The sequence below is a fragment of the Balaenoptera ricei genome, chromosome 16, assembly GCF_028023285.1.
Source record: "Balaenoptera ricei isolate mBalRic1 chromosome 16, mBalRic1.hap2, whole genome shotgun sequence".
NCBI lineage: Eukaryota > Metazoa > Chordata > Mammalia > Artiodactyla > Balaenopteridae > Balaenoptera > Balaenoptera ricei.
The window spans coordinates 117,609,937-117,632,048 of NC_082654.1; the positions used below are offsets into that span (position 1 = coordinate 117,609,937).

General features: G+C 44.3%; 1 protein-coding gene across 1 annotated transcript in view; it reads right to left on the reverse strand.

Annotated features, from left to right (window-relative positions):
- Positions 1–1,220: 1,220 nt before the first annotated feature.
- The window catches only part of CCDC6 (coiled-coil domain containing 6), a 110,632-nt gene continuing 89,740 nt past the window's right edge, over positions 1,221–22,112 (reverse strand). The window contains exons 6-9 of the mRNA XM_059900029.1: positions 18,879–19,035; positions 16,166–16,266; positions 5,995–6,119; positions 1,221–4,918 (exon numbers count right to left, since the gene is read on the reverse strand). Coding sequence (XP_059756012.1) covers positions 4,724–4,918; positions 5,995–6,119; positions 16,166–16,266; positions 18,879–19,035 — 578 coding nt within the window. The 3' untranslated portion in view covers positions 1,221–4,723. The remainder of the gene's footprint in view (positions 4,919–5,994; positions 6,120–16,165; positions 16,267–18,878; positions 19,036–22,112) is intronic.

Sequence of the window (22,112 nt, forward strand, 5' to 3'; positions counted from 1 at the left end):
AACTTGAGTTCCAGGGAGGTTAAGTAACTGAGCCAGTGAAGGAACTGGTACTCAAACCTAGAACTCATTCTAAAGCCATGCTTCCTATACGTAGGAAGAGAAAGCCATACAAACAGACTTAAAAATTTAAGAATAAGCTAATATACTGAATGTAATTTCCAAAGCCTGACTATATATGTGCGTATATATACATATATCTAATTGTTTATACGTAACATTTTGGGAACGAGTGTGGTTTTCCTTTCCTTTTCATAATCTCCTCGGTTTATGGTTTTCAAGTGAAATACAACACAGCTATGGAACAGTGCACAGATCATAAACGCACAGCTCAATGAATTTTCAAAAACTCAATACATCCAGGTAACCAGCATCCTGGTTAAGAAACAGAGCAGTACCAATCCCTTTTGTGTCCTCAACTTAAGTTCACTTTCTAAGGCAGCCTTTAGTATTCAGAATCTAAGCTGGATGTCTATCAGAAATCACAGGGAAACAATGTTCATTTTCCGACTCAAAGACCAGAAAGAAAGAGATAGGGTATAAAGCTCAAGAGGTTCATTTTAAAAAATTATCTTTATTTAGGTTTCTGATTCAGCACATGTATCAAAGACTAATCAACATAAAGAAGTAAATGAGACATTAATTGGAAGTCTTACATCTCTCTAAACTCTGACCAAGAATGTCAAGATTGCCACTATTACCAGAACTCCAACCTAGTCAAGTTGTAGACAAGCTATCATGAACGACGTACAGTGTGCACAGATACACAGAGGCCAAAGACATGCTAGCACTTGGCTCTCCTCTCTTCCTTGTTGATGTCTTTCCATGGGACAGTCCACTTTTGCTGTCCATGCCTAGTTCCAAATAAAGTCCAAAGAAGGCTCAGGGTCAACCTGATCCAACACTCTGCTGGAGGAATGCATCCTCAAACTGTTGTGCCTGCAACTTTGTTTTTGCCAGGATGAAGTTCAGATCGAGATGTACAATACAATCTAGATGACGGTGCAGACTCAGTGAAGAACTAAAGTTGAGCAGTAACCCGAGTTAAGGCATGAATGCACACACATGTGCACACACACAGCACCCACGCTATCATGAACACAGGATTCCTTCCATTGCCTAGCGAGAGGCAACCAGGGCTCGGCAGTTAACCACAACTGCCGAGCATACTGAAGCATGCCCCCCGTAATTTTATGCTAACAGCTGTGTGTGTATGTTTTATCAAAAAAAAAAAAAAAGTAAAGAGAAAAAGGAAAAAAGAAAACTAAAAAAACCAAAAACAACAAGAAAAAAAAAAAAAAAAAAAAAAAACCCAAAACCTAAAAACCCCTTAATCTCTTACAATGGCTCTTGAGCATGGAACTCACATAGCAGCGTCAATGGCTGGATCTTTAGTAATTTGGAAATAAAAGGTTGTTTTACTATGTATTTCTTTGGTAGTCATCACTACGAAGTTTTCAGTGTCGGTTACCTATAAGACAAGTACTAGATAGAAGATCAAGTTACGCAGAAATATTTCTTCTGTACTGATAAGATAAAAATAGTAAGCTCTCCAAGCACAAGTTTCTATGCTTTTTCTTGCCTTATTGGGCATCCTCTACAAGCAAGGCTTCGTGCGGGAAAAGTTCGCATCTACCTAACAAAGGGCAAATACATATTCTATCTTCCTACAATTGAACCGTTAACGAAAATTCACATTATCCGTTATTTCTGGTCAAATCAGTTAGAAGCCAATTACAAAGGGGCAGCAAGCACTTGGTGTCAAAGCCACATTCTGGTCACACATTCATTCCATGGTTGTGGTCAGTCTCTCAGGAGCTCAGAATTTAAAACTCCTTTCAATTAACAAAGGAGCAAGTTAAATCAAATCTTAAATACTTCCACCATCTGCCAAATCTCTAGAAGTCTGTCTAGAATGCCAGCATGCTGGATGAGAGAGAGCAGTTCAGAGCCCAGAGAGGCCTCAGGTGCTAGGGAAAGTAACTTGGTTTTGTATAAAAGGCATGGTCATCTGGCGAGGAGTACTTATCCTATCAGCAGCACAGTGGTAGCCAAGGGTCTCCGTCAGCAAGACAGGAAAATGAAGTTACTGAACCTGCTGTGGCTCCCACCTGCCTTCCAAGGCCTCTGGGGCCTCTGAGAGTCAGTCCGGAGGTTGCCCTGGGCGGGTGGGCAACAGGAATAGCAGGAACCAAGTTCAGCCCCCACGAGAAGTGCCCCAGATAAGTCAGCTTCTCGTGGCCTGGGGGTTGGAATCTCCGGGGTCCCTGGGGGCTAAACCATTGCCAAGGAGCTGCCCTAGCAGGTACTGCCCAAGCGCGACAGGCTCCAGACGGGGTCATAAAACATTCGAACAGGACATGAAACAGCATCATTTCAAAAGAGTAGTGTTTGTTCTATCAATCCAGAAGGTCCACCGGGAGAGGCAACTAGATTTATGGTGAAAAAGTGCTGTTTGAAGGAGCTGTGTTTTATTTTACAATGAAATGACTAGTCTAAGGAAACCGGCGCTACATTTCTGTCGAAGTCTGGATGTCAAGAACCTGTCTCCAGAAGGCATTTATCAGAACTGTCTGCTCACTCCAGGTCCTTTTTTCAGTCACCACAGGGCAATGTTTTGACTTTTGTGCTTTCAGGAGGTCACTAAATTGCTAGCAAGTGGAGGGAAGATCATTACCTTTTGGACTTTCTTGTTTGAGTGCAAGATACTATCCAACAGCACTGAAATCTATAGTCTCATAGAAGATTCTTGTAAACATATACCATGTCTCCTATAAGAAAAACTGAGAACTGTACGATGCGGGCAATATTTGTTCGCCTGCTCTCAGAATTCCTCACAATGGCCAGGTGCCAGGAGGGACGGTGAGTCGTTGGTGAAATCCCCGGGTTGGACAGGACCCCATCTGACTGAATTAAAAACCTCAAGCCTCAATAATTAAATGCCAAACTTCTTCCTCATGTTTGAAAACTGTACTATGATTATGTATATTACACATGATAAATAAAATTTATAGAGACCTATGATTTCTTTCAAATGATCGAGGAGTGACACTCTCAGTTTGGAGGTGGAAACGGAAAGAGCCAAAAAAAAAAAATCCTATTGTCGCTTTTACTCTCAAATTCTTAAGATGCTAGTCAAACACTATTAGCCAGCGAGACGTTTTCTCATTCTGTAACTCTTAAATATGCATTCAAAGGCAAATATGGAGGTTTCTCTACTGTACAATATTAAATATCTACAGTGTCATGGTTCCTAATGGTTAGGAGAGTGTGCAATAAAGAGCTAGCTATTAGAGATGGGCGTCACAAAACATGGACTCTTAAAAATTACGGATAAATTCATTTTCAGTTCTCTGATTATATCCAACAGATACACATTCTCATCATAAAATATACATTCTCTAGTAAGTTATTTTTGTCCACAGCATATATAAATATGCGAACACAGGTGGTAAAAATCACTTTACTACCAAAGTACAAAACAGTTAACTGCTGAAAAGCCAAAATAAAGGTGTTGCAAGGGTTAAGAAAAGACTGACTCACGGCGTTCCACTTTAAAGTGAAACCAAATGATTTATTTGTGCTAAATGAATGGAAATGACGCATTCAGGATATACTTCTTTGTACACCGCGCTTGCTTTTACTGGGCGAACTAAGCAGTCCTCAATGTTAATGTGCTACTTTCCTCTACGCCTCTTTCCTGCCAGAAATAAAGTATTTTGGCCATTGTGCCAAGATGTTCCTATAATGTTCATTTCACATAGTATTTTCTCATAGTACTCTGCACCTTTAAAATATTTGTTCGAACTCTATTTTAGGGGAACGCAAGTAAAGAATGGAAAGGGAAAATAGCCGTTTCTGTCACCATCACATTGCCTTCTGCAGCAGAAATCACACAGCACGTTCTAATCAGCCATCACAACCACTGGCGGGTAGGACAACAGTTATTGACTCACGTGAGAGGGCCAGTTTGGGTAGGGTAACATCAAGGATAAAGAAAGACTCACACCCGGATATACGATAATTATCTATCCCATGTATGTGGAAAAGGTACAGCCATGTGATCCAATATGTCAGGAGATCTGTTTTACAAGAGACATGGATGTTGAGATATACTGAAAATAACCCACACAAAGTGTATCCGTAGAAAGCTCTATTAAACATTGTCTTGGGCACTGATGCATCCAACTTCCCATTCTATAGTGAGAGCTAGATTTTCAAAGGTCTGAATTGTAGTGCTGAATTACTGGTATGCTTGGTAAACACTATTCTAATGGGGCGGGGGGGGGGGGGCGGGTAATAACAGCTCAGTAATTTTCTGCAAATTCATGGGAAAAACAATATAAAAAAAGATATCCCTTTTTATTTTACAAACCTAAAAGCCAGGAAAATGAAGCTCTGGGGCCAAGCAAAAATTGCACACCGCTCCTGAACTACCAAATAGTCGAATAGCCGATGTCCCAGCCAGGGAATGGACGCACATGAAGATTCAAGTAAAACACCGATGGAGAAAGTCGTCTGTTTAGTGTTGTAGACCCACAACACTGGCTGCGTTTTTCCGACACACATTTACAACACAATGAATAGTGAAGCCTAGATAACCTCAGTGCAAATAAGTCAGATCCGAATGAATATGCCAGGGGAGGAAGGAAGCCTTTGGCGTCTTGAGTCGACGGCTCCACTGTACGAACGAGTCCCAACGTGAGGTTCGGACTGCGCACATGCATTAAGGCTGGGAGGAGGGGTGCACCGGATGTTGCGAGGGGGCGGGCTGCGAGGTGGCTGCCGAGGGGACCGCGGGCTGCATGGGTGGCGGAGGTGGAGGTGGCGGAGGCTGGACGGGGGTCTGTGTGTTGGGAGACGGAGGCGGCGTGGGCCGTTTGAATTTGTCGGGGCTGTTGCTCCTCCGCGGTGAAGGCCTCTGTAGACAGGACAGGAACAGCAGGTCAGAGGAGGCACAGACGGCTGGCTCAACCCTAACCCAGCGAGACTCGGAGCCCAGGCTGCCCCAGAGCGGACCAGCAGAGACCAAACACCAGCGAGGTCCTTGGCCATCCCTACTGGTTTCTGAACCAGTTTTCATGAAAACTTCATCAAGGTAGAGTTTACACCGCCATCTATGAAAAAGCTATGCAAAGTCACTATGACACGTGCATCGACCGAACGACTGGACTTTCGCCCTTCGATGAGACAGTCCTAAAATTAAAAAACTGCTGTCACGTCCTCCCCTTAAACCTTTTCTGTTCGTTGTATGTCTCCAGTTCCTTCCGTCCCTCAAACAAGTTGTCAATATCCTGAAAGCTACAGCTCAACCAAAAACGTTCCTGCTTTAATGTAAAGCTCATCAAACCAGCAAAACAGATTCAGAAATATCTTGCATGCTTTTTTTAGAGAATGGGGTTCTTCTTTTCAAGATTCCCTCATTGGGAATACCCTCAGTTCTACCCTAGTCTCAAATCCCTATTAGCGACATTTCTAACCGGTCTATTAGTCAACTAACTAGCCAGCTCTAATGAAAACACTCCCCTGAATAGAGTTTGAACCAGATACACTTAACGTTCCTTCTAATTCCAGGAAAGAAAATTCTGGATGAAACTAGAAACAAGTCTAATTTCAGGAAGAATACTGAGGGTCAGTGAACTGTGAAGGTGCGGACAATAAATATTTTAGACATTATGGCAACCAACGATAATTCGCTATGGCAAGGAGCTGGCTAGAGTTCAAACGAGGCATAGGCCGGAGGTCAAATTACGTTTCACAAAGGGCAATATTTCATAGAAAATGAAGGTGAAGTTTTGCCTCCTGGGAAGGATTTTAGTTTCAACACCAGAATGCAGCATCAAACTGTTGGGAGGTCTCTAGAAGTTTAAGGTGAACTGAAGGAAGGAAGGAAGAAGAAAGATAAATGTCCGAGGACATCAATGTTGGCTCCCACGGAGGACCAGTCGCTACCACCATCAGGAGTAAAGCGCTGCTTCCTGCCCCATGGATACTCACTGTGATACCGTGGGATGCTCCCATATGCTGCACATGAAGACCTGGGGAATTGTAATAAGACATTCCGGCTCTAGTCAGTGAAGTTGGTGGCGTGAAACCAACTGTGTGACTTGCATACGAGAGACCTGAAATATAACAACAACTTGTAAGTATTATTACAAACTCAACTATCTGGTGTCTTTAAGCATCTAGGAGGCTTTAAAATGCAGACGTTCTTAGTCACCCACAAAAATGCAAACAGATAAGAGGAGTGGTGGGCTCACCAAATGGCCTGCTGGATGGATAACAAGGGATATAAAAGTCAAGCCCTGGAACAGACTAGACAGCCCAGAAATAAGTGCACACATAAATGGTCAGATAATCTTCAGTGAAGGTGCCAGGAATATGCAATGCGGAAAGGGTAGTCTCTTCAACAAACGGTGCTGGGAAAACTGGAGATTCATGTGCAAAAACAATGAAAAGTGGAGCCCTATCTTACACCACACACAAAAATCAACTCAAAATGAATTAAAGACCTAAATATAAGACCTGAAACCATAAAACTCCTAGAAGGAAACACAGGGGGAAAGCTTTATGACATTGGTCTTAGTAATGATTTCTTAAATATGACACCAAAAGCACAGCCAGCAAAGCAAAAATAGCCCAGTAGGACTACAGCATACTAAAAAGCTTCTGTTCAGCAAAGGAAATAATCAACAGAAAGGTAACCTATGGAATGGGAGAAAATACTTACAAACCATATATCAGATAAGGGGTTAGTATCCAAAATATGTAAGGAACTCCTACAACTCAAAAGCAAATAAACAAATGACCTGATTTTAAAATGGGCAAATGACTTGAATAGACATTTTTCCAAAGACAACATACAAATGGACAATAGGTATATGAAAAGATGCTCAGCTTCACTCATCATCAGGGAAAAGCAAATCAAAACCATAAGAGGATATCATGTTACATCTGTTGGGATGGCTATTATAAAAAATAAAAATAAAAAAGATTTCTAAAGTGTTGGCAAGGATGTGGAGAAAAGGGAACTGCTAATGGGAATGTAAATTGGTGCAGCCACTATGGAAAGCAGTATGGAGCTTCCTCAAAAAATTAAAAATACAACTACCATATGATCCAGCAATCCCACTTCCGGCTATTTATCCACAAGGATTGAAAACAGGATCTTGAAAAGAAATTTGCACTCATGTGTTCATTACAACACTATTCACAGTAGCCAAGACGTACAAACAACCTAAAAGTTCATCAACAGATGAGTGGATAAAGAAAACATGGTATATACATACAATGGAATATAATTTAGCCCTTAAAAAGAAGAAAATTCCTTTTAAAAAGAACATGGATGAACCTGGAGAACATTATGCTAATATAAGCCAGTAACAGAAGGACAGATACTGCATGATACCACATACATGAGGGATCTAGGTCAAACTCACAGAAGCAGAGAGCACGACAGTGGTGGCCAGGGGCTGGGGGTAGAGGAAATGGGGGACTGTTGTTCGATGGACACAAAGTTTCAATTTTATAAGAAGAATAAGTTGTAGAGATCTACTGCACAACATTGTGCTTTTTTTCTTTTTTATTTTATTTTATTTTTGGTTGTGTTGGGCTTGTGGGCGTTCTCTAGTTGCGGCGAGCGGGCTCTTCGTTGTGGTGTGTGGGCTTCTCATTGCGGCGGCTTCTCTTGTTGCGTAGCATGGGCTCTAGGTGTGCGGGCTTCACTAGCTGTGGCATGTGGGCTCCAGAGCACAGGCTCAGTAGTTGAGGTGCACGGGCTTAGCTGCTCCGCAGCACGTGGGATCTTTCCGGAACAGGGCTCGAACCCATGTCCCCTGCATTGGCAGGTGGATTCTTAACCACTGCGCCACCAGGGAAGCCCCATTGTGCTTTTTTAACAATACTGTACTGTACAGTTAATAATGTGTTAAGAGGGTAGATCTCATGTAAAGTGTTCTTATGACAACTAAAAAAAACCAAAGTCAAGCCTTGACAGGAGTCCAACTGAGATGTACAAAGGTAGAAGACATGAGAAGAAACAAGAGTAAAGTGGAAAAAAATAGAGCAAAGGGGTAAAAATCAGATGCAAGAAAAGGGTAAGTGTCAAAAGATATACCAATAATAACGAGACAAAACCAATGGGTGTGTATAGCAGCCACAATGCAAACAAAAAAATCACCACTGAGAACTTGGCAACTTCAGGATATTCAATGAAGGAAACAAAAAGCCCTATATATGCCAATCTTCTCCCCAAAGAAACTGATATTTAAGGAAGAAACACCCCCAGCCCACTATAACCTTCTGCATAGTCTTCATCTAGGACCCCAGAATCAGCTCCAAAGTTTAATGCCCAGATCTTAGTTCCCTGACCAGGGATCGAACCCATACCCCTGCAGTGGTCGAGCAGTCTTAACAACTGGACCACCAGGGAAGTCCTTAAAGACACTCTGCTATAGTGTCTTTTGACTTCCACAGTTGAGACATGCAGCCATCACGCCTATCTTTAGTTGTCCTGTCCCAGAATTTGTCTGTGCCCTCAACGTCTATTGTTAAGGATTTTATTTCTTGCTTTGACTATCAACTAGTGTGCTGCTTTCTATTTGACATATTTCCATTTCCAATTGTGGATTTTTGGTTCGCATGTACAAAATGGAGGTCTGGGGTAAAGCACAAGTCTTTGGGAGCTCAGTGGTCATTTACTGTGACCTGTATTTGTATCGCAAGAACTTCGTCCAGCTTGGGGAGGGAAGAAGAGGTTTTCTTTAAACAACTTTGGGAAATACAACCCTAATTCCATTTCTTATGAAAGTGATGAAATTGAAGAGAAAAGCTTTGAGAGTAGGTCCTTATCCCCAGATAGAGAAGCTCAGGGGGTTTGATTCATAATACAAAATAAATAAATAAGATAAAGCCCATTGTCCAGTATGACAAGGTTAATGATGAGTAGCTTAAACTGCTAATCACGAATCTTCAAAGACCGCCTAGTGCCTGCCCCCCCCCCCCAAAAAAAGTCCCTTCTCTGGCTATTAGAAAGGCCTGCTTTTGGCTCCAAACTATCTCCTGATGTTCTAGGCCAGTGGTTCTCAATACCGAGAATCAAAGCCCTCGTCCGACCCCAAATCAAGTGAATCCGAATCTATGGGGAGCAGGGCCCCAGGGCAGCCGGTGATAAGACCCACAGTGACCTGATCACTTTTGATTCTGACCTCCACGTCTCAGTTCCCACCACGGCCTTTGCCTGGGATGTCTTCTCTTTACTGCAGGACTCGGTTCCTCCTTCTCCCCTTGTCAATCAGGACCTCACTCAGCCTTTGGAGGGGCAGAGAGCCCAGACTCCAGAGCCGACTGCCATATTATCTCGGGCTCTAGTTCTGCCACTTGGTGCTGAGCGACAGTGGACTTTAGATCCCTCAGCTGTGAAATGAGATTATCACAGCGACTGCGTAAGGTTGTTGTGAGGATGAATGAGTGCCTGGCACAAAGGAAGGGCTCAGCATGTTTCCGCTCATTAACCGCTCCTGCACCGCTCCTGCAGGGCTCTTCTCAAAAGCTCTCTAAGCTAGTAGCTCTTTCTTCTTTGAAGCTCTCTTTATTTAGCTTTTTTTTTAAAATTTTATTTATTTATTTATTTATTTATTTATTTATGGCTGTGTTGGGTCTTCGTTTCTGTGCGAGGGCTTTCTCTAGTTGTGGCAAGCGGGGGCCACTCTTCATCGCAGTGCGCGGGCCTCTCACTGTCGCGGCCTCTCCTGTTGCGGAGCACAGGCTCCAGACGCGCAGGCTCAGTAGTTGTGGCTCACGGGCCTAGTCGCTCCGCGGCATGTGGGATCTTCCCAGACCAGGGCTCGAACCCGTGTCCCCTGCCTTGGCAGGCAGACTCTCAACCACTGCGCCACCAGGGAAGCCCTATTATACCTTTTAATTCTATCCTAACTTCTTATTTTGACATAGTTTGTGATTCATAAGAAGTTGCAAAAAAATACTACAGGGCCCCTGTCTACCCTTCACCCAGCTCCCCCCCAGTGATATCTTACATAACCACAGCACACTGTCAAAACCAGAAAACTGACACTGGTCCAATACGAGTGACTAAGGTACAGACTTTATTTGGATTTCATCCATTTTTAATGCATTCTTCGTGTGTATGTGGGTACAGGTGTAATTTTTATCACCTGTGTAGATCCAAGTAATTATCACCACAATCAGGATACAGAATTGTTACGAAACCACAAACAAGCTTCCCTGTGTTGTCCCTTTATAGTCACCCCTTCCCTCTAATCCTAACCCCTGGCAACGACTGATCTGTGCTCCATCACTGTAATTTTGTCACTTGGAGAATGTTATAGATATGAAATCATATAGTATATAACCCTTTGAGATTAGTTTCTCATTCATCACAATGTCCCTGTGATCCATACAAGTTATTGTGTGTATCAAGTTAATTCCTTTTTAGTGCTGGGTAGTATGTCATTGAGTGGATGTACCACAACTTAACTTTTTAGGGGATATAAAATACATAAAATTCGGGCTTCCCTGGTGGCGCAGTGGTTAAGAATCCGCCTGCCAATGCAGGGAACGTGGGTTCAAGCCCTGGTCCGGGAAGATCCCGCATGCCACGGAGCAACTAAGCCCGTGTGCCACAACTACCGAGCCTGCACTCTAGAGCCCGTGAGCCACAACTACTGAGCCCGTGTGCCACAACTACTGAGCCTGCGCTCTACAGCCCGTGCTCCACCAACAAGAGAAGCCACCGCAATGAGAAGCCCGCTCACCACAAGGAAGAGTAGCACCCGCCTGTTGCAACAAGAGAGAGCCCGCGTGCAGCAATGAAGACCCAACGCAGCCAAAAATAAATTAATTAAATAAATTTTTAAAAAAACTATAAAAAAGGCATTGCTTGTTAAAAAACAAGCAAACAATATATATATATATACATACATATATATATATATATATAAAAAACTTATTATACTTGGCCTTATATTAAGATTATTTTATTTCTTGTGTTTTGCCCCCTACTTCCCTAGGTCCTATAAGCTCTTAGAGGCCAGAGACCATGTCTTACTAGTTTCTGTTTTCCCTTAATCATCATGCATCTGACCCTCTTGCCCAGGAATACAACAAACGATAAGAATCCCAAAAAACCTAGGTAGAAAATATCTCCTAAACAGAATACTGTGGCTTTATAAAGCTATTCCTGGAATAAATTGCTCTTGCTGTGCTATACAAATGCATTAAGTAGAGTAAAAAATTTTAAGATTTATTTCATTGTCCACAAGCTCAAGACAACAAATCTTAAAAATGACTCATGAAAAGCAATTCACGACCAAAAACCACTGAGCAAGATGAATCAAGATACCAAAGTGTATAATCCATAGAAAACCAACTACCTAAAGGAAAATTGCAAGAGGTCGGGGGGACAGGGAGAGGAGACACTTGAAAACACTAAAATATTAACACTGCCTTTGGATAAAAGGATTCTGGATGAGTTTATTTCTGCTTCTTTATACCCTTCCGACTGCCCCCAAATTCCCTCTAATAAATCTTTGCTAAAGGAAGAAAAAACAAACATCGTCAAACCAAACTAAAGGCAGACACCTTCTGTTCCTTTGAAATTTATCTTAGTTCTACAAGTCAGACATGTCTCTGTTAACACTCGTACGCTAGAGATACGACTTCCTCTTTAACGCTCTCTGATCTGGCTCTGTCCCCATCACTCCATCAAGGCTGCTCTTGCCAAGGCCAGCAGTGTTTCCGTGCTGCCAGGTGCACTGCTACTCTCCACCCCTCATTGCACTTGACCCTGGGGCAACGATGGACAAAGCTGACCCCTCTCTTCTTGCTGAAATGCTTTATCTTAACCTCAGTGACATCGGATACCAGTTTCCCTTCCCCTTCCCTGGTAGCAACTTCCCAATCTCCTTCGCCAGGTTTCCTCCTGCACCTGACCTCTAAATATTACATCCTTCAGGATCAGATGGGAGGATTTTTTCTCTTCTCCCTCCATCTTCCACGACTAGGTGATTTCATCTATGTTAGTAGCTTTCTTTAAAATAAATTTTTTATTTTAGAATTGTTTTAGGTTTACAGAAAAGTGGCAAAAATAGTACAGAGGGTTCCTGCATCTCACACTCTCAGATTCCCCATTATTATTATTATTATTTTTATTTTTTGGCCGTGCCCCGAGGCTTGTGGAATCTTAGTTCCCCAACCAGGGATCGAACCCAGGTCCTCGGGAGTGAAAGTGTGGAGTCCTAACTACTGGACCACTGGGGAATTCCAACAGATTCCCTATTATTAACTTCTTATGCCAGTGTGGTACCTTCATCACAACTAATAAACCTATGTTGACACATTATTATTAGCTCAGGTCCATACGTTATCTGGATTTCCTGAGGTTTTGCCTAATGTCCTCTTCCTGTTTCAGGAATCCATTTAGGATACCACATGCTATTTAGTTTTCATGTCTCCTTAGGCACCTCTTGGCTGAGGCAGTTCCTCAAACTTCCTTGTTTTTGATGACCTTGTCAGTTTTAAGGTGTATTGATCAGGTATTTTATAGACAGACTGTCCCTCTACTGTCTGATGTTTTCCACGTGGTTAGACTGGGGTGATTGGTTTTGAGGAGGAAGACTACAGACGTAAAGGGCCCTTCTCATCACATCGTATCAAGGGTACATACTACTGACATGACTGACCATTGTCGATGTTGACCTTGATCTCCCAGATGAGGCAGTGCCTGTCAAGTTTTTCCTCTGTAAAGGTACTTTTTATTTTTAAAATAGCTAGGAAGTTTTAAATTATTTATTTAGTTATTTTATTTATTTTTGGCTGTGTCGGGTCTGAGCTGCAGCACACGGGATCTTCGTTGTGGTGCGAGGGCTTCTCTCTAGTTGTGGCACACAGGCCCCAGGGAGCCCGGCTCTGTAGCTGTGGTGCCAGGTTCCAGAAAGCGTGGACTCTGTAGTTTGCAGCACGTGGGCTCTAGTTGAGGTGCGCGAGCTCAGTAGTTGTGGCACACAGGCTTAGCTGGCCCGCGGCATGTGGGATCTTAGTTCCCTGACCAGGGATTGAACTCGCGTCCCCTTCACTTTAAGGTGGATTTTTTACCACTGGACCACCAGGGAAGTCCCAAGGTACTCTTTTTTTTCCCCCTCCCTTTCACACTGTATTCTTTGCAAGGAAGTCCCTATCTTTAGCCCACATTTAAAGAGTAGGGAGCTATTTCCACTTTTGTGAGGACGGAGTCTCTATGTCAATTATTTGGAATTCTTCTGTATAGGTGATTTATCTCTTCTCCCTTGTTTATTTACTTAGTCAGTCATCTGTTTATATCAGTGTGAACCAATGCATATTTGTTTTATGTTTGGGTTATAATCTAATATTACATTATTTATTTTATTGCTCAAATAGTTCCAGTTTTGGCCTTTGGGAGCACTTTCAGTTAGCTCCTGTGTCTCTTGGACCTATCCTCATCTTTTTGTTTTTTGAGCTTCTCCTTACTTTCTGGCATTACCAGATTGTCCACGCTCATCTTGTATGTTCCCTGCCCAAGGCCCTAGAAACATCCATTTCTTCAAGGAGCCCTAGTTCTTTTCATTGGAGAATGGAATTAGAAACCAAGATCTGGGTGGTGGGTATGCCTATTGCTAGTGGGGTGTAGATCCTTTCTAAAACTTCATTATTCCCCATGGCTGATGTAGGCACATGAAAATATGTTAACTGGGAATGTCTTTTTCTTAGGCTACATCAAATAGTGAACAACCTGAAAAAAATTGTTGGAAAAATAATACTGTCCCTCTATATAAACCACATATATAAATCCACATATAAGCAAGAAGATTTTTCATAAGTACTGGGAAATGCACCTTTCAATCAAATTGTGAGATAGCCCTCAAAATATTCCAAGTCAGTGAAAATGCAAGACTGCCAATGCCAACGTTAACCAGAAATGGTAAGGGAGGAAGAAGAGCCAAAGTGCTTAAAATGGAAATGAAAACTATACAAACAGCATAATTCCACTAAAGAAGTGATTAGATATTCTTAATACTGAGAACCACAAATTCTTCCAATAAAAAATAAAGTGAAAAGAAAACTTGAAAATTCAGATTTTGCTAATGTATTATGTATCCAATGGACTAGATTAGAATAGGAGTAATGCTACCGCCAAATAGGAGATCATAATCTACTTTGACGATATTATAGAACTTAAAATATGGTACAAATGTTCTCACTAAGGATGGCTGAGAGAAAAAAAAAAATCTAGGTGTTACTTATTATGATGTAGTTTAAGGGAAAACCAACTAGCTTGTCTATACAAGCAAGCCCCACATTACAGGAACAGGGGCAGTGGAAGCCAAAATTCTGTGCATGGAATAAAATCTTCCTGCAGAGTATTTGTTACCATAGAAGTTAATATTCCCAACCAAGGCCTCACTTTTGTTTTTTTCTTTCTTCAATGACCACAACACTATATTTAATGAATTGGAAGTTACATGCCTGTAGGTTTAAATAAATCAAAGAGAACATGAATTTATATCAGCACAAATCAGCATCACGATCAACTATAAAAGCCTCCCTCCTTCTTGCTTTTTCCTAACTCATGACTTCCTTTTACATCAGTAAATCAGAAAGCAAAGACAACCTTTATGATGGTAACGGAACCCAAGTGCTATTTGGGGAAAACAGAGAGGCGGCTAGGGAGAGAAGCTTCTGGAGAGACCTCAAGGCCACTGCAGAGCAGGAGAGACAGATTCAGGAGCATCCTCTGGGCGAGATCAGCCGAGGACCGTGCTGTGGATCTACAACAGAAAGCCCTTTTGATTCGCAAACAGCCCGTCTTCCCCCCCCCCCCCCCCCCCCCCCCCCCGTCAGATGCCAGAGAGCGTGCCGGCCCCAAGCGGACAAAAGCTGCCACACTTTGCGTTGGACTTTTTAAAGATCACCCCTCTTACAAAAAGAAAAAGTCACAGCAGCACAGTGCTTGGGTTGGATCCTAAACTCACAAAACCAAGCCTCTTCTGCCTGCCACCATCCACGGCCACCTGCGAGGCTCCAGCCATTTCCCCTTTGTCAACCTGAAGGGCGTCCCTGGTGTCTAATTATTACAACAGACAAAATGAGATGTCATCCTAACCTGAAGCTGTTTTACTGTCCAAACCCACGAAACCTTTATTGCTGCCACCCTTCTAAGCCGTCACCTCACTTTAGTCTGTGTGAAACTGCTCCCCCACCTCCCTTCCCCCCTCCCCACACACTTTTTTCCCCAACTCTGTTGAAAATCTGTTTACCAGTGAGCACAAGAAGATCAGCCTGGACACTTCAGTCACAAGACACAATCTCTTGGCAGACTACCTTTTCTTTCCTCCCTCCACCCCACTTGCCAACCACCCCCCTCCGGCCCCCTGCTTCCTCTTTCTTCCCTGCTGGATCATTTACTTGCCCTCCTGGTCCGAAAGCCCCATGCTGTGCGGGTACGGAGCCAGAGACCCTGGGGAGAGAGTTTTTCAGGGTCAGATGAAGACAAGCATGCCTTTGAGGGAAAGGCTTCTGAGGAGCAAAGCCAGAGGCAGAAGCAAAGCCAGTTCCTCCTTGCGCGGCCTGTCTGCTAGGGCCGAGGCCCACTCCCCCATCAGTGGAAATAGCAGGAGGCAGCTCGTGCTCGAAAGAACACAGGCTTTGTGTGAAGCGAGACATGCCCTGCCTGACCACTGCCACTTCCTGGCCACGTGACCAGCAGCTACAGAACCACCAAATGACTGCTTCCTCAATTTTAACACGACGCCTGCGTTAATTATTCTGAGGATAAAAAGGAGATGAGGTATGTAGACCATAATGAGAGAACCCATAAAAGATATGCTATGATGCATCTCAGAAATCTGCCCAAGGTTTCTGTCAAACCACCGGCACTTAAAATCATAGTCAAAGACAGTCTTTTTAAAAAGGTTTTTTAGAGTTAAATTACTTTTTTGGTTCCAGAAAACCACCAGCTGACACTGTTTCAAAATTGCAAGCTAAGACTCCGTTGTGATAGCACTGATCGTTTCTGATGTTTTTAGACAATGCATGACCACTCTCTGTTCACAAGATTTTCATACGCTGGAAGGGAATGTATTTGGGGCTACGTTAAATACGGCAGAAACAGAGGTAGCTGAGAACACGTACTCACCAGGTGATATCGGCCGGCTAGAACTGGGAGAAGGTGTGTAAGGGATCGGGCTGGACACAGTGCGAGGTCTTAATCCTTGTGCAGACATCTCGTTAAAATACCTAAGAGGAGTGGAGGAGATGGTTAGAGCCGCCTGCATTCCAGTAGTTCCTAAGAAAGCTCCTGTGAGAAAATGTTTGGGGTTCACATCTTGCGGTCAAACTCCTGAATGTTTAGAAATCAATGCTGTAGTGAGGAGACACGTATAATAGGGACTCCAGAGCCATGCTGTTTCACTGCTTGGCAAAGCTCTCTCCCCAGGGGCACAGGTGAGGGAATCCGGGGTGTTTTCGCTCAGGATGGAGGCCTGGTGACAGAGCTGCGTCATGCAACAGAGAGGACCAGGCTTTTCTCCATCACACTATGTACAAATTCACCACCACTGTCCCAAGAATTAGACAAATCCACGTTCTAGTGGCTACCTGTAAACTGTTACTTGAAAGGCAAAACCAGACAAGCCCTCTGAGACGCATATCATCGGATTAGAGATATGTGATCCCGTGAAATGGATGTCAATTGTCTACAAGGCAGGCCTTGTTTAACAAACAGTCACGTGTTCAAATGCAGAGCGTGGAATATAATAAATGACACATGGGCTGAGCACCTCTGCAGGTCACACCGTGCCGGGTCTGACTTATTACTGGATTCGGAAGTCACATCAGGCCTCACTTTGTGAACAAGCACAGAGAGCTGATGAGGAGGAATTTCCGCTTGAGAGACTCCCTAATAAGCGCTCCTTCCCAGGCCTTCGGGCCAAAGGAAGGAACGGCCACATGTGCAGGCGTTTCTATCCCAGGAAACGTCTCAGCCCTGATATGCAACCAGTTCATGTGAGGAACTTCAACATAGGTAGTTCTATGCTAGTTTACTCAACTCGAAGAAAACCAGACTCCCAAGTTCGGCATGCACCTCTCAACGAGCTACCTACCACCGATTCTTCCTACTCTCTTTAGCACGGCCCACCATAGTGCCACCAGGCTGGACCTCTTGTACTCTACAGCCAGTGAGGTGGCTAAGGCCACCTCTTGGTCTTTAAGGAATTAAGCACACTTGTAGACGTCTCAAGTGTCTGACTATTTTCTTTCTCCCAAATAGGACATCATCATTCCCAGTAGAGAAAGCATATGTCTTTATTCAACAGCTGTACTCTACCTGGGATAGTCTGACCTAAAAAGGTAAGGCAAACCTTCTGGAGTGAATACCAATTCTGGAAAAAAAAAATGTATCTGGAAAGCCTGAAGTAGCTTCAGTGTTGTCACCACAGTCAGAGGAATTGTCCCTCAGAGTATGTCGTACTCAAAATCAAGCACAGGGTACTGTGTGTGTTAATGCATGCTCTGCTCCATGTCTTAAGGTAGTTAAAAAAAGTAGTTAATAAGTTATCTACTACTGTAGCTTATGTTTTCAGAGGATAAGAGTTTCAGAAAGAATGAGACACTGTCTGAAGCAGATCAGTGAAATTCACAGTTAAGGCTGATAGTTTTATCGTATAAACTTCTGAGAAAGAATCCTCTTTATTCTTTTCAAATGAGGAAGATATTTTTTTAAAAAACAGATTTAAGTCTGTTTTTTATAAAGTTTTTTAACTTATAAAAGTAGATCAGGAATTCCCTGGCGGTCCAGTGGTTAGGACGCTGTGCTCTCACTGCTGAGGGCCTGGGTTCCATCCCTGGTCGGGGAACTAAGACCTTGCAAGCTGTGCAGTGCGGCCAAAAAAAAAAAAGTAGATCTTCACCACAGAAAAATTTACATTTTTCATGAAACGATAATACCACTGTCCACAGCAAATTAATCAAAAGCCTCGTTAGCCCTCTGGACCTATTCAATAAGAGAAAGAGAGTGCTGATCTGCTAACACCGCCCACATGTGTCCAAACAACACGCTCTGGCATCAACAGCTAGTACCAGTCCTCACAGCCGCTGGCAGACCCGGGTCTGAGGCCCTGGCTTCCCAGCCCAGGTGCATGCTGCTTATCTTAACGATCACCTCACTCCCAAGTGCAGAGGAGGCCGGCAGGTGGGGAAGGAAAGGAAAATCTGGGTGAGCGAGGAGAACTGAGACATGTCCTCTAGTTGACCAAAGGATGCCTCTCTTATTCCGGCCCATTTCCCAGCGGGACAGTGGGGGGACTTGACATTGAGACCTGAGCAGATAAATGCACTGCGTGAGTTCTATTTTTGAAAAGTAGCTGCAAAGAGGTTGAAAAGTTACCAAGTGTGTTAGACCAAAGCCTCTGGCTTTCAAGGACTTCCACCCACCTCCGGTGGACTCTTTCGCCCCCTGGATGTATTCGCTTCCTCAGGCTGTACCGCGCACCACCTGCTCACCTGTACCCAGGGATTAAGATATGCGCCCACGCTCTAAAGAGACGTGGCCCAGGATGAGGCGATTCGACGACACCTGCAAACGCTGCCTCCCGACACAAAACCCGCCTCCATGTCTGTCCCACTGAGTAATTTGGGAAAGGCCATTGTTTTTTTGTCTTTTTGTGTTTAAGGAGGACGGTCAAACATCTTCGTTTATCCCATTCTCAGCACCCGCACTGAGGCCACGGAATTCATCATCACAATAAATAAGCGTGCCTGCCATCTGCTGCCTCATCTTACAGGAGGTGAAGAGGGGCTGCAGCCTGGGCTGCTGTTGTTTTCCCGAGGCTCGTGAGACATGCACGCACCTTTCATCATCCATCTCTAAGCTGGACTCGCTCTCGGAGAGCTGTCGACAGAGGGCCTCTCTTCTCTCCATCTCCCTCTGCAGCTTCCTCTGCAGCCTCAGGTTCTCTTCCCTCATGTGACGTTCCTCCTCCAGATACTGCGCCATTTTCTCGGAATCTGAAAAGCCAGAGTTCTCAATTAAACCACGGTCCGTGCATATTCCACTCTTCAGAAAGACGGTGGTCCAGCTCCTGCGCCACAGACCAAGAAGGGCTGAAAGACAGCCATTCTCACTCTCCCACACACAGACGAGATCTGGATTTCAAGTTTATCCCAAGTACCAAGGTTGACCCATGATATGCATTTAGAAAAACAGACGAAAAGCAGTGCTGTCAGGTTAGGCATCTTCCATCCTGCTTCCCTGCCTTCTAAAGCGCTTTATGTAGAGGAAGGAACGCTGGAGCTATGTGTGGCCTGAGCAGCTCCCAGAGCTCCCTCTATACTGCTGGAGCGGAGAGGGAAGGGGGTCCAGCTGGGGAAGCAGACTCAGCCCACGGGCTCCCCTCCAGGCACCAGTTCTGCTGCCTGTCAACTCCAGACACAGCGGGGTAGGTCACCGATGGGAGCACACCCATAGGTCACACTTGTTAGCACACCCCCCAGTGCACTGGGAGGTGAGGGGGGGAGAGGTTTGCACACGGAGAACCAGTGTACTCAACGTGCTAGGTAACAGTTATAAATCTTTTTATAAAACTAGAAACTGACAGAATAAGCAACTTTAGATCAATATTTCAAATCAGTCTAGTTTTTGGTGTTTGTGTTACTGTTTCGTGACTTACGTACAGCCTTTCGGAGTCAAACAGCAGGTAAAGACCTACATGCAGCCAGGATCTTGGGATGGCACCATGCTTATGACAAATACCCCTTCCTTGGGAGCTGCCCCATATGCAGAGAGGTCTCTGCTACAGTGCCGGCCAGAGCTAACCAGCCCCAGGGCGAGACGCTGGACCAGGCTAAGCCAGCCAGATCATCCTTCCTGCGAATCTGAAATGTGGAACTGATACCTTCCTGGGGCTCTGGAATCTCGTTCTGCTGAGTTGCCTGGACCCACTGTAACCCCTGCCCTTCTGAGTGACTGTGCAGGATTCTGTGGCACGCTCCAGCGTCCTTCCAGGCAAAGGGAAAACATGACCCTCCCCGCTTTCCTGGTTTACCTCAGACACAATATGTTGTTACTAAGTATCTTGAATACTTATCTTGGTATCTTGAATATCCTTATTTCAGAAATTCAAATGAAAATACCAAAACTATTAAACACTATTATGTGCACTAAACACCAAGTCCCTGGGCCGTTTTCAATCTACCCAGAAACCCTGCTGTCTAATCCAGATGCAAAAATCTCTTTAATGGAAGGCATGCTGGGGAAATATTTACAAAGTACACTTTTCATATAAATGATTTAAGCTATTTCATCCCAAATATGTCAGCAGACGGAATTTTTCACTTGCTCTACAGGCATCGCTACATTGGCCTCTTGGAGTATCTACTGTTTCTAGACTAGAGGGACAGTTGTCGGAGGAGGTTGCCTTTCTTTTCCATAAATAGGAAAGCTTCACAGAACTGAGGATTCATGAGGCTTTGAGGATAATTACTGAAGAGGAAACACTGTTTTTCAAAGAAAATGGCAATCCTCTAGCATCTGGGGAAACCAGCAGGGGGATCCTTAAACAATAAGCTACCGACAAGAACATCAGTCACCAGGAGTGATGGCTGAAAAGACCTCCTGGCAGCCTGGCAATTAACCCAGAAGCTGGAGGCACCGAGAAGGCACCAGGCCCACAGCCTCTGGGAGTGAGAGACCCAGGCACAGATGGCTGACACCGTGGCATTCCTTGGGTGCCCTCTGCTGGCTACCGCACACCTGACTTCAAAGGACTAGATTTACTCGCAGGAGTCCTCCTCTTTCTCCCACAAAGAGCTCCCTAGGACTTAGGGGCCAGAGGTTATGACGTCCCTATCTTCAGCCATCTCACAGCAGTTAGTCAAAGACAGTGTCAACTGAGGGTGACTTACAGACAGTCTCCCAAGAGATGATTCCTACCTGATCCCAAGGTGTCCTGTACCTTTTAAATTCCCTTTCAGGTTTATGGCTAGAAAATACTAGCCATATTGGATGGGGTGCCCAGACCCCATCCAAACCACTTAAATCAGAATCCCCGAGGATGAAGCCTCTCCACTGGTCTACCAAAAACTCCCCAGGGGACTCTCATGTCAGTTGAGAGCTACTGGGAGAGCGGTTCAAGTTCAGACACAGCTGGACTTGGGGGAGAGGGACCAAGTGCCCCAGGAGCTTTCACAGTGGACAAAGTTATCCAACCTAAGGAGGCAGAGGCAGGTGGATGAGGAAAGTCATTAACTCATACTCTACTCCCAACCCAAACCGACTGCGTGCCGCTAAGTGCCACGGCTTTCCCTGTCCTCACAAAATCCAAACAGCACTTTACAGAAGCCTCTGTTGATATCCGCAGTCTCTCCAGAGACCAAACAGTGCAGTAGGAAGGAAGTAGAGGAAATAAGATATTCTTCCCAAATTTCTTCTCAAAATGTTGTCTGGGGAACAACAAGGCAAGTATATACAAGAACGAAAAATATAAACTGACAGCCGTGGAAAGAGTTCAGAAAGCTGCTACAAGACCTGTGTCTGTCCAACACAGCAAAAGCTCAAAAAATATCCTAACCTAAAGCAACTAATATTTGAGAACTCCTTGATGTGTTTTCACGGAATACACATCCATTATGGTTCTCAAGCAGGGGTACATATCAGAATCACCTCTATTTAAAAAAATACAGAGGACCAGACTTCACCCCTAGAGTAAAAGCCCAGCACCCTGGATGGGGTCAGACAGGACAGTGGACTCCCAAAGATGTCCGCATCCTAATCCCTGGAGCCCGAGTCCATGTTGCCTTCCATGGTAAAAGAGACTTGCAGGTGTGATTAAATTAAGGACCTTGAGATGGGAACTCATCCTGGATTATCTGGCTGGGCCCGATGCAATCAGAGTCCTTATACAGGGAAGGCAGGAGGGTCAGAGTGAAAAGATGTGACAAGAAGCAGAGGTGGGAGTGGTACCAATGCAAAGGAGTCATGAACCAAATAATGCAGACAACCTCCAGAAGCTGGAACAAGCAAGGAAACGGATTCTCCCTTAGAGCCTTTTACAAGGAACCAGCCCTGCTGACACCTTGATTTTAGC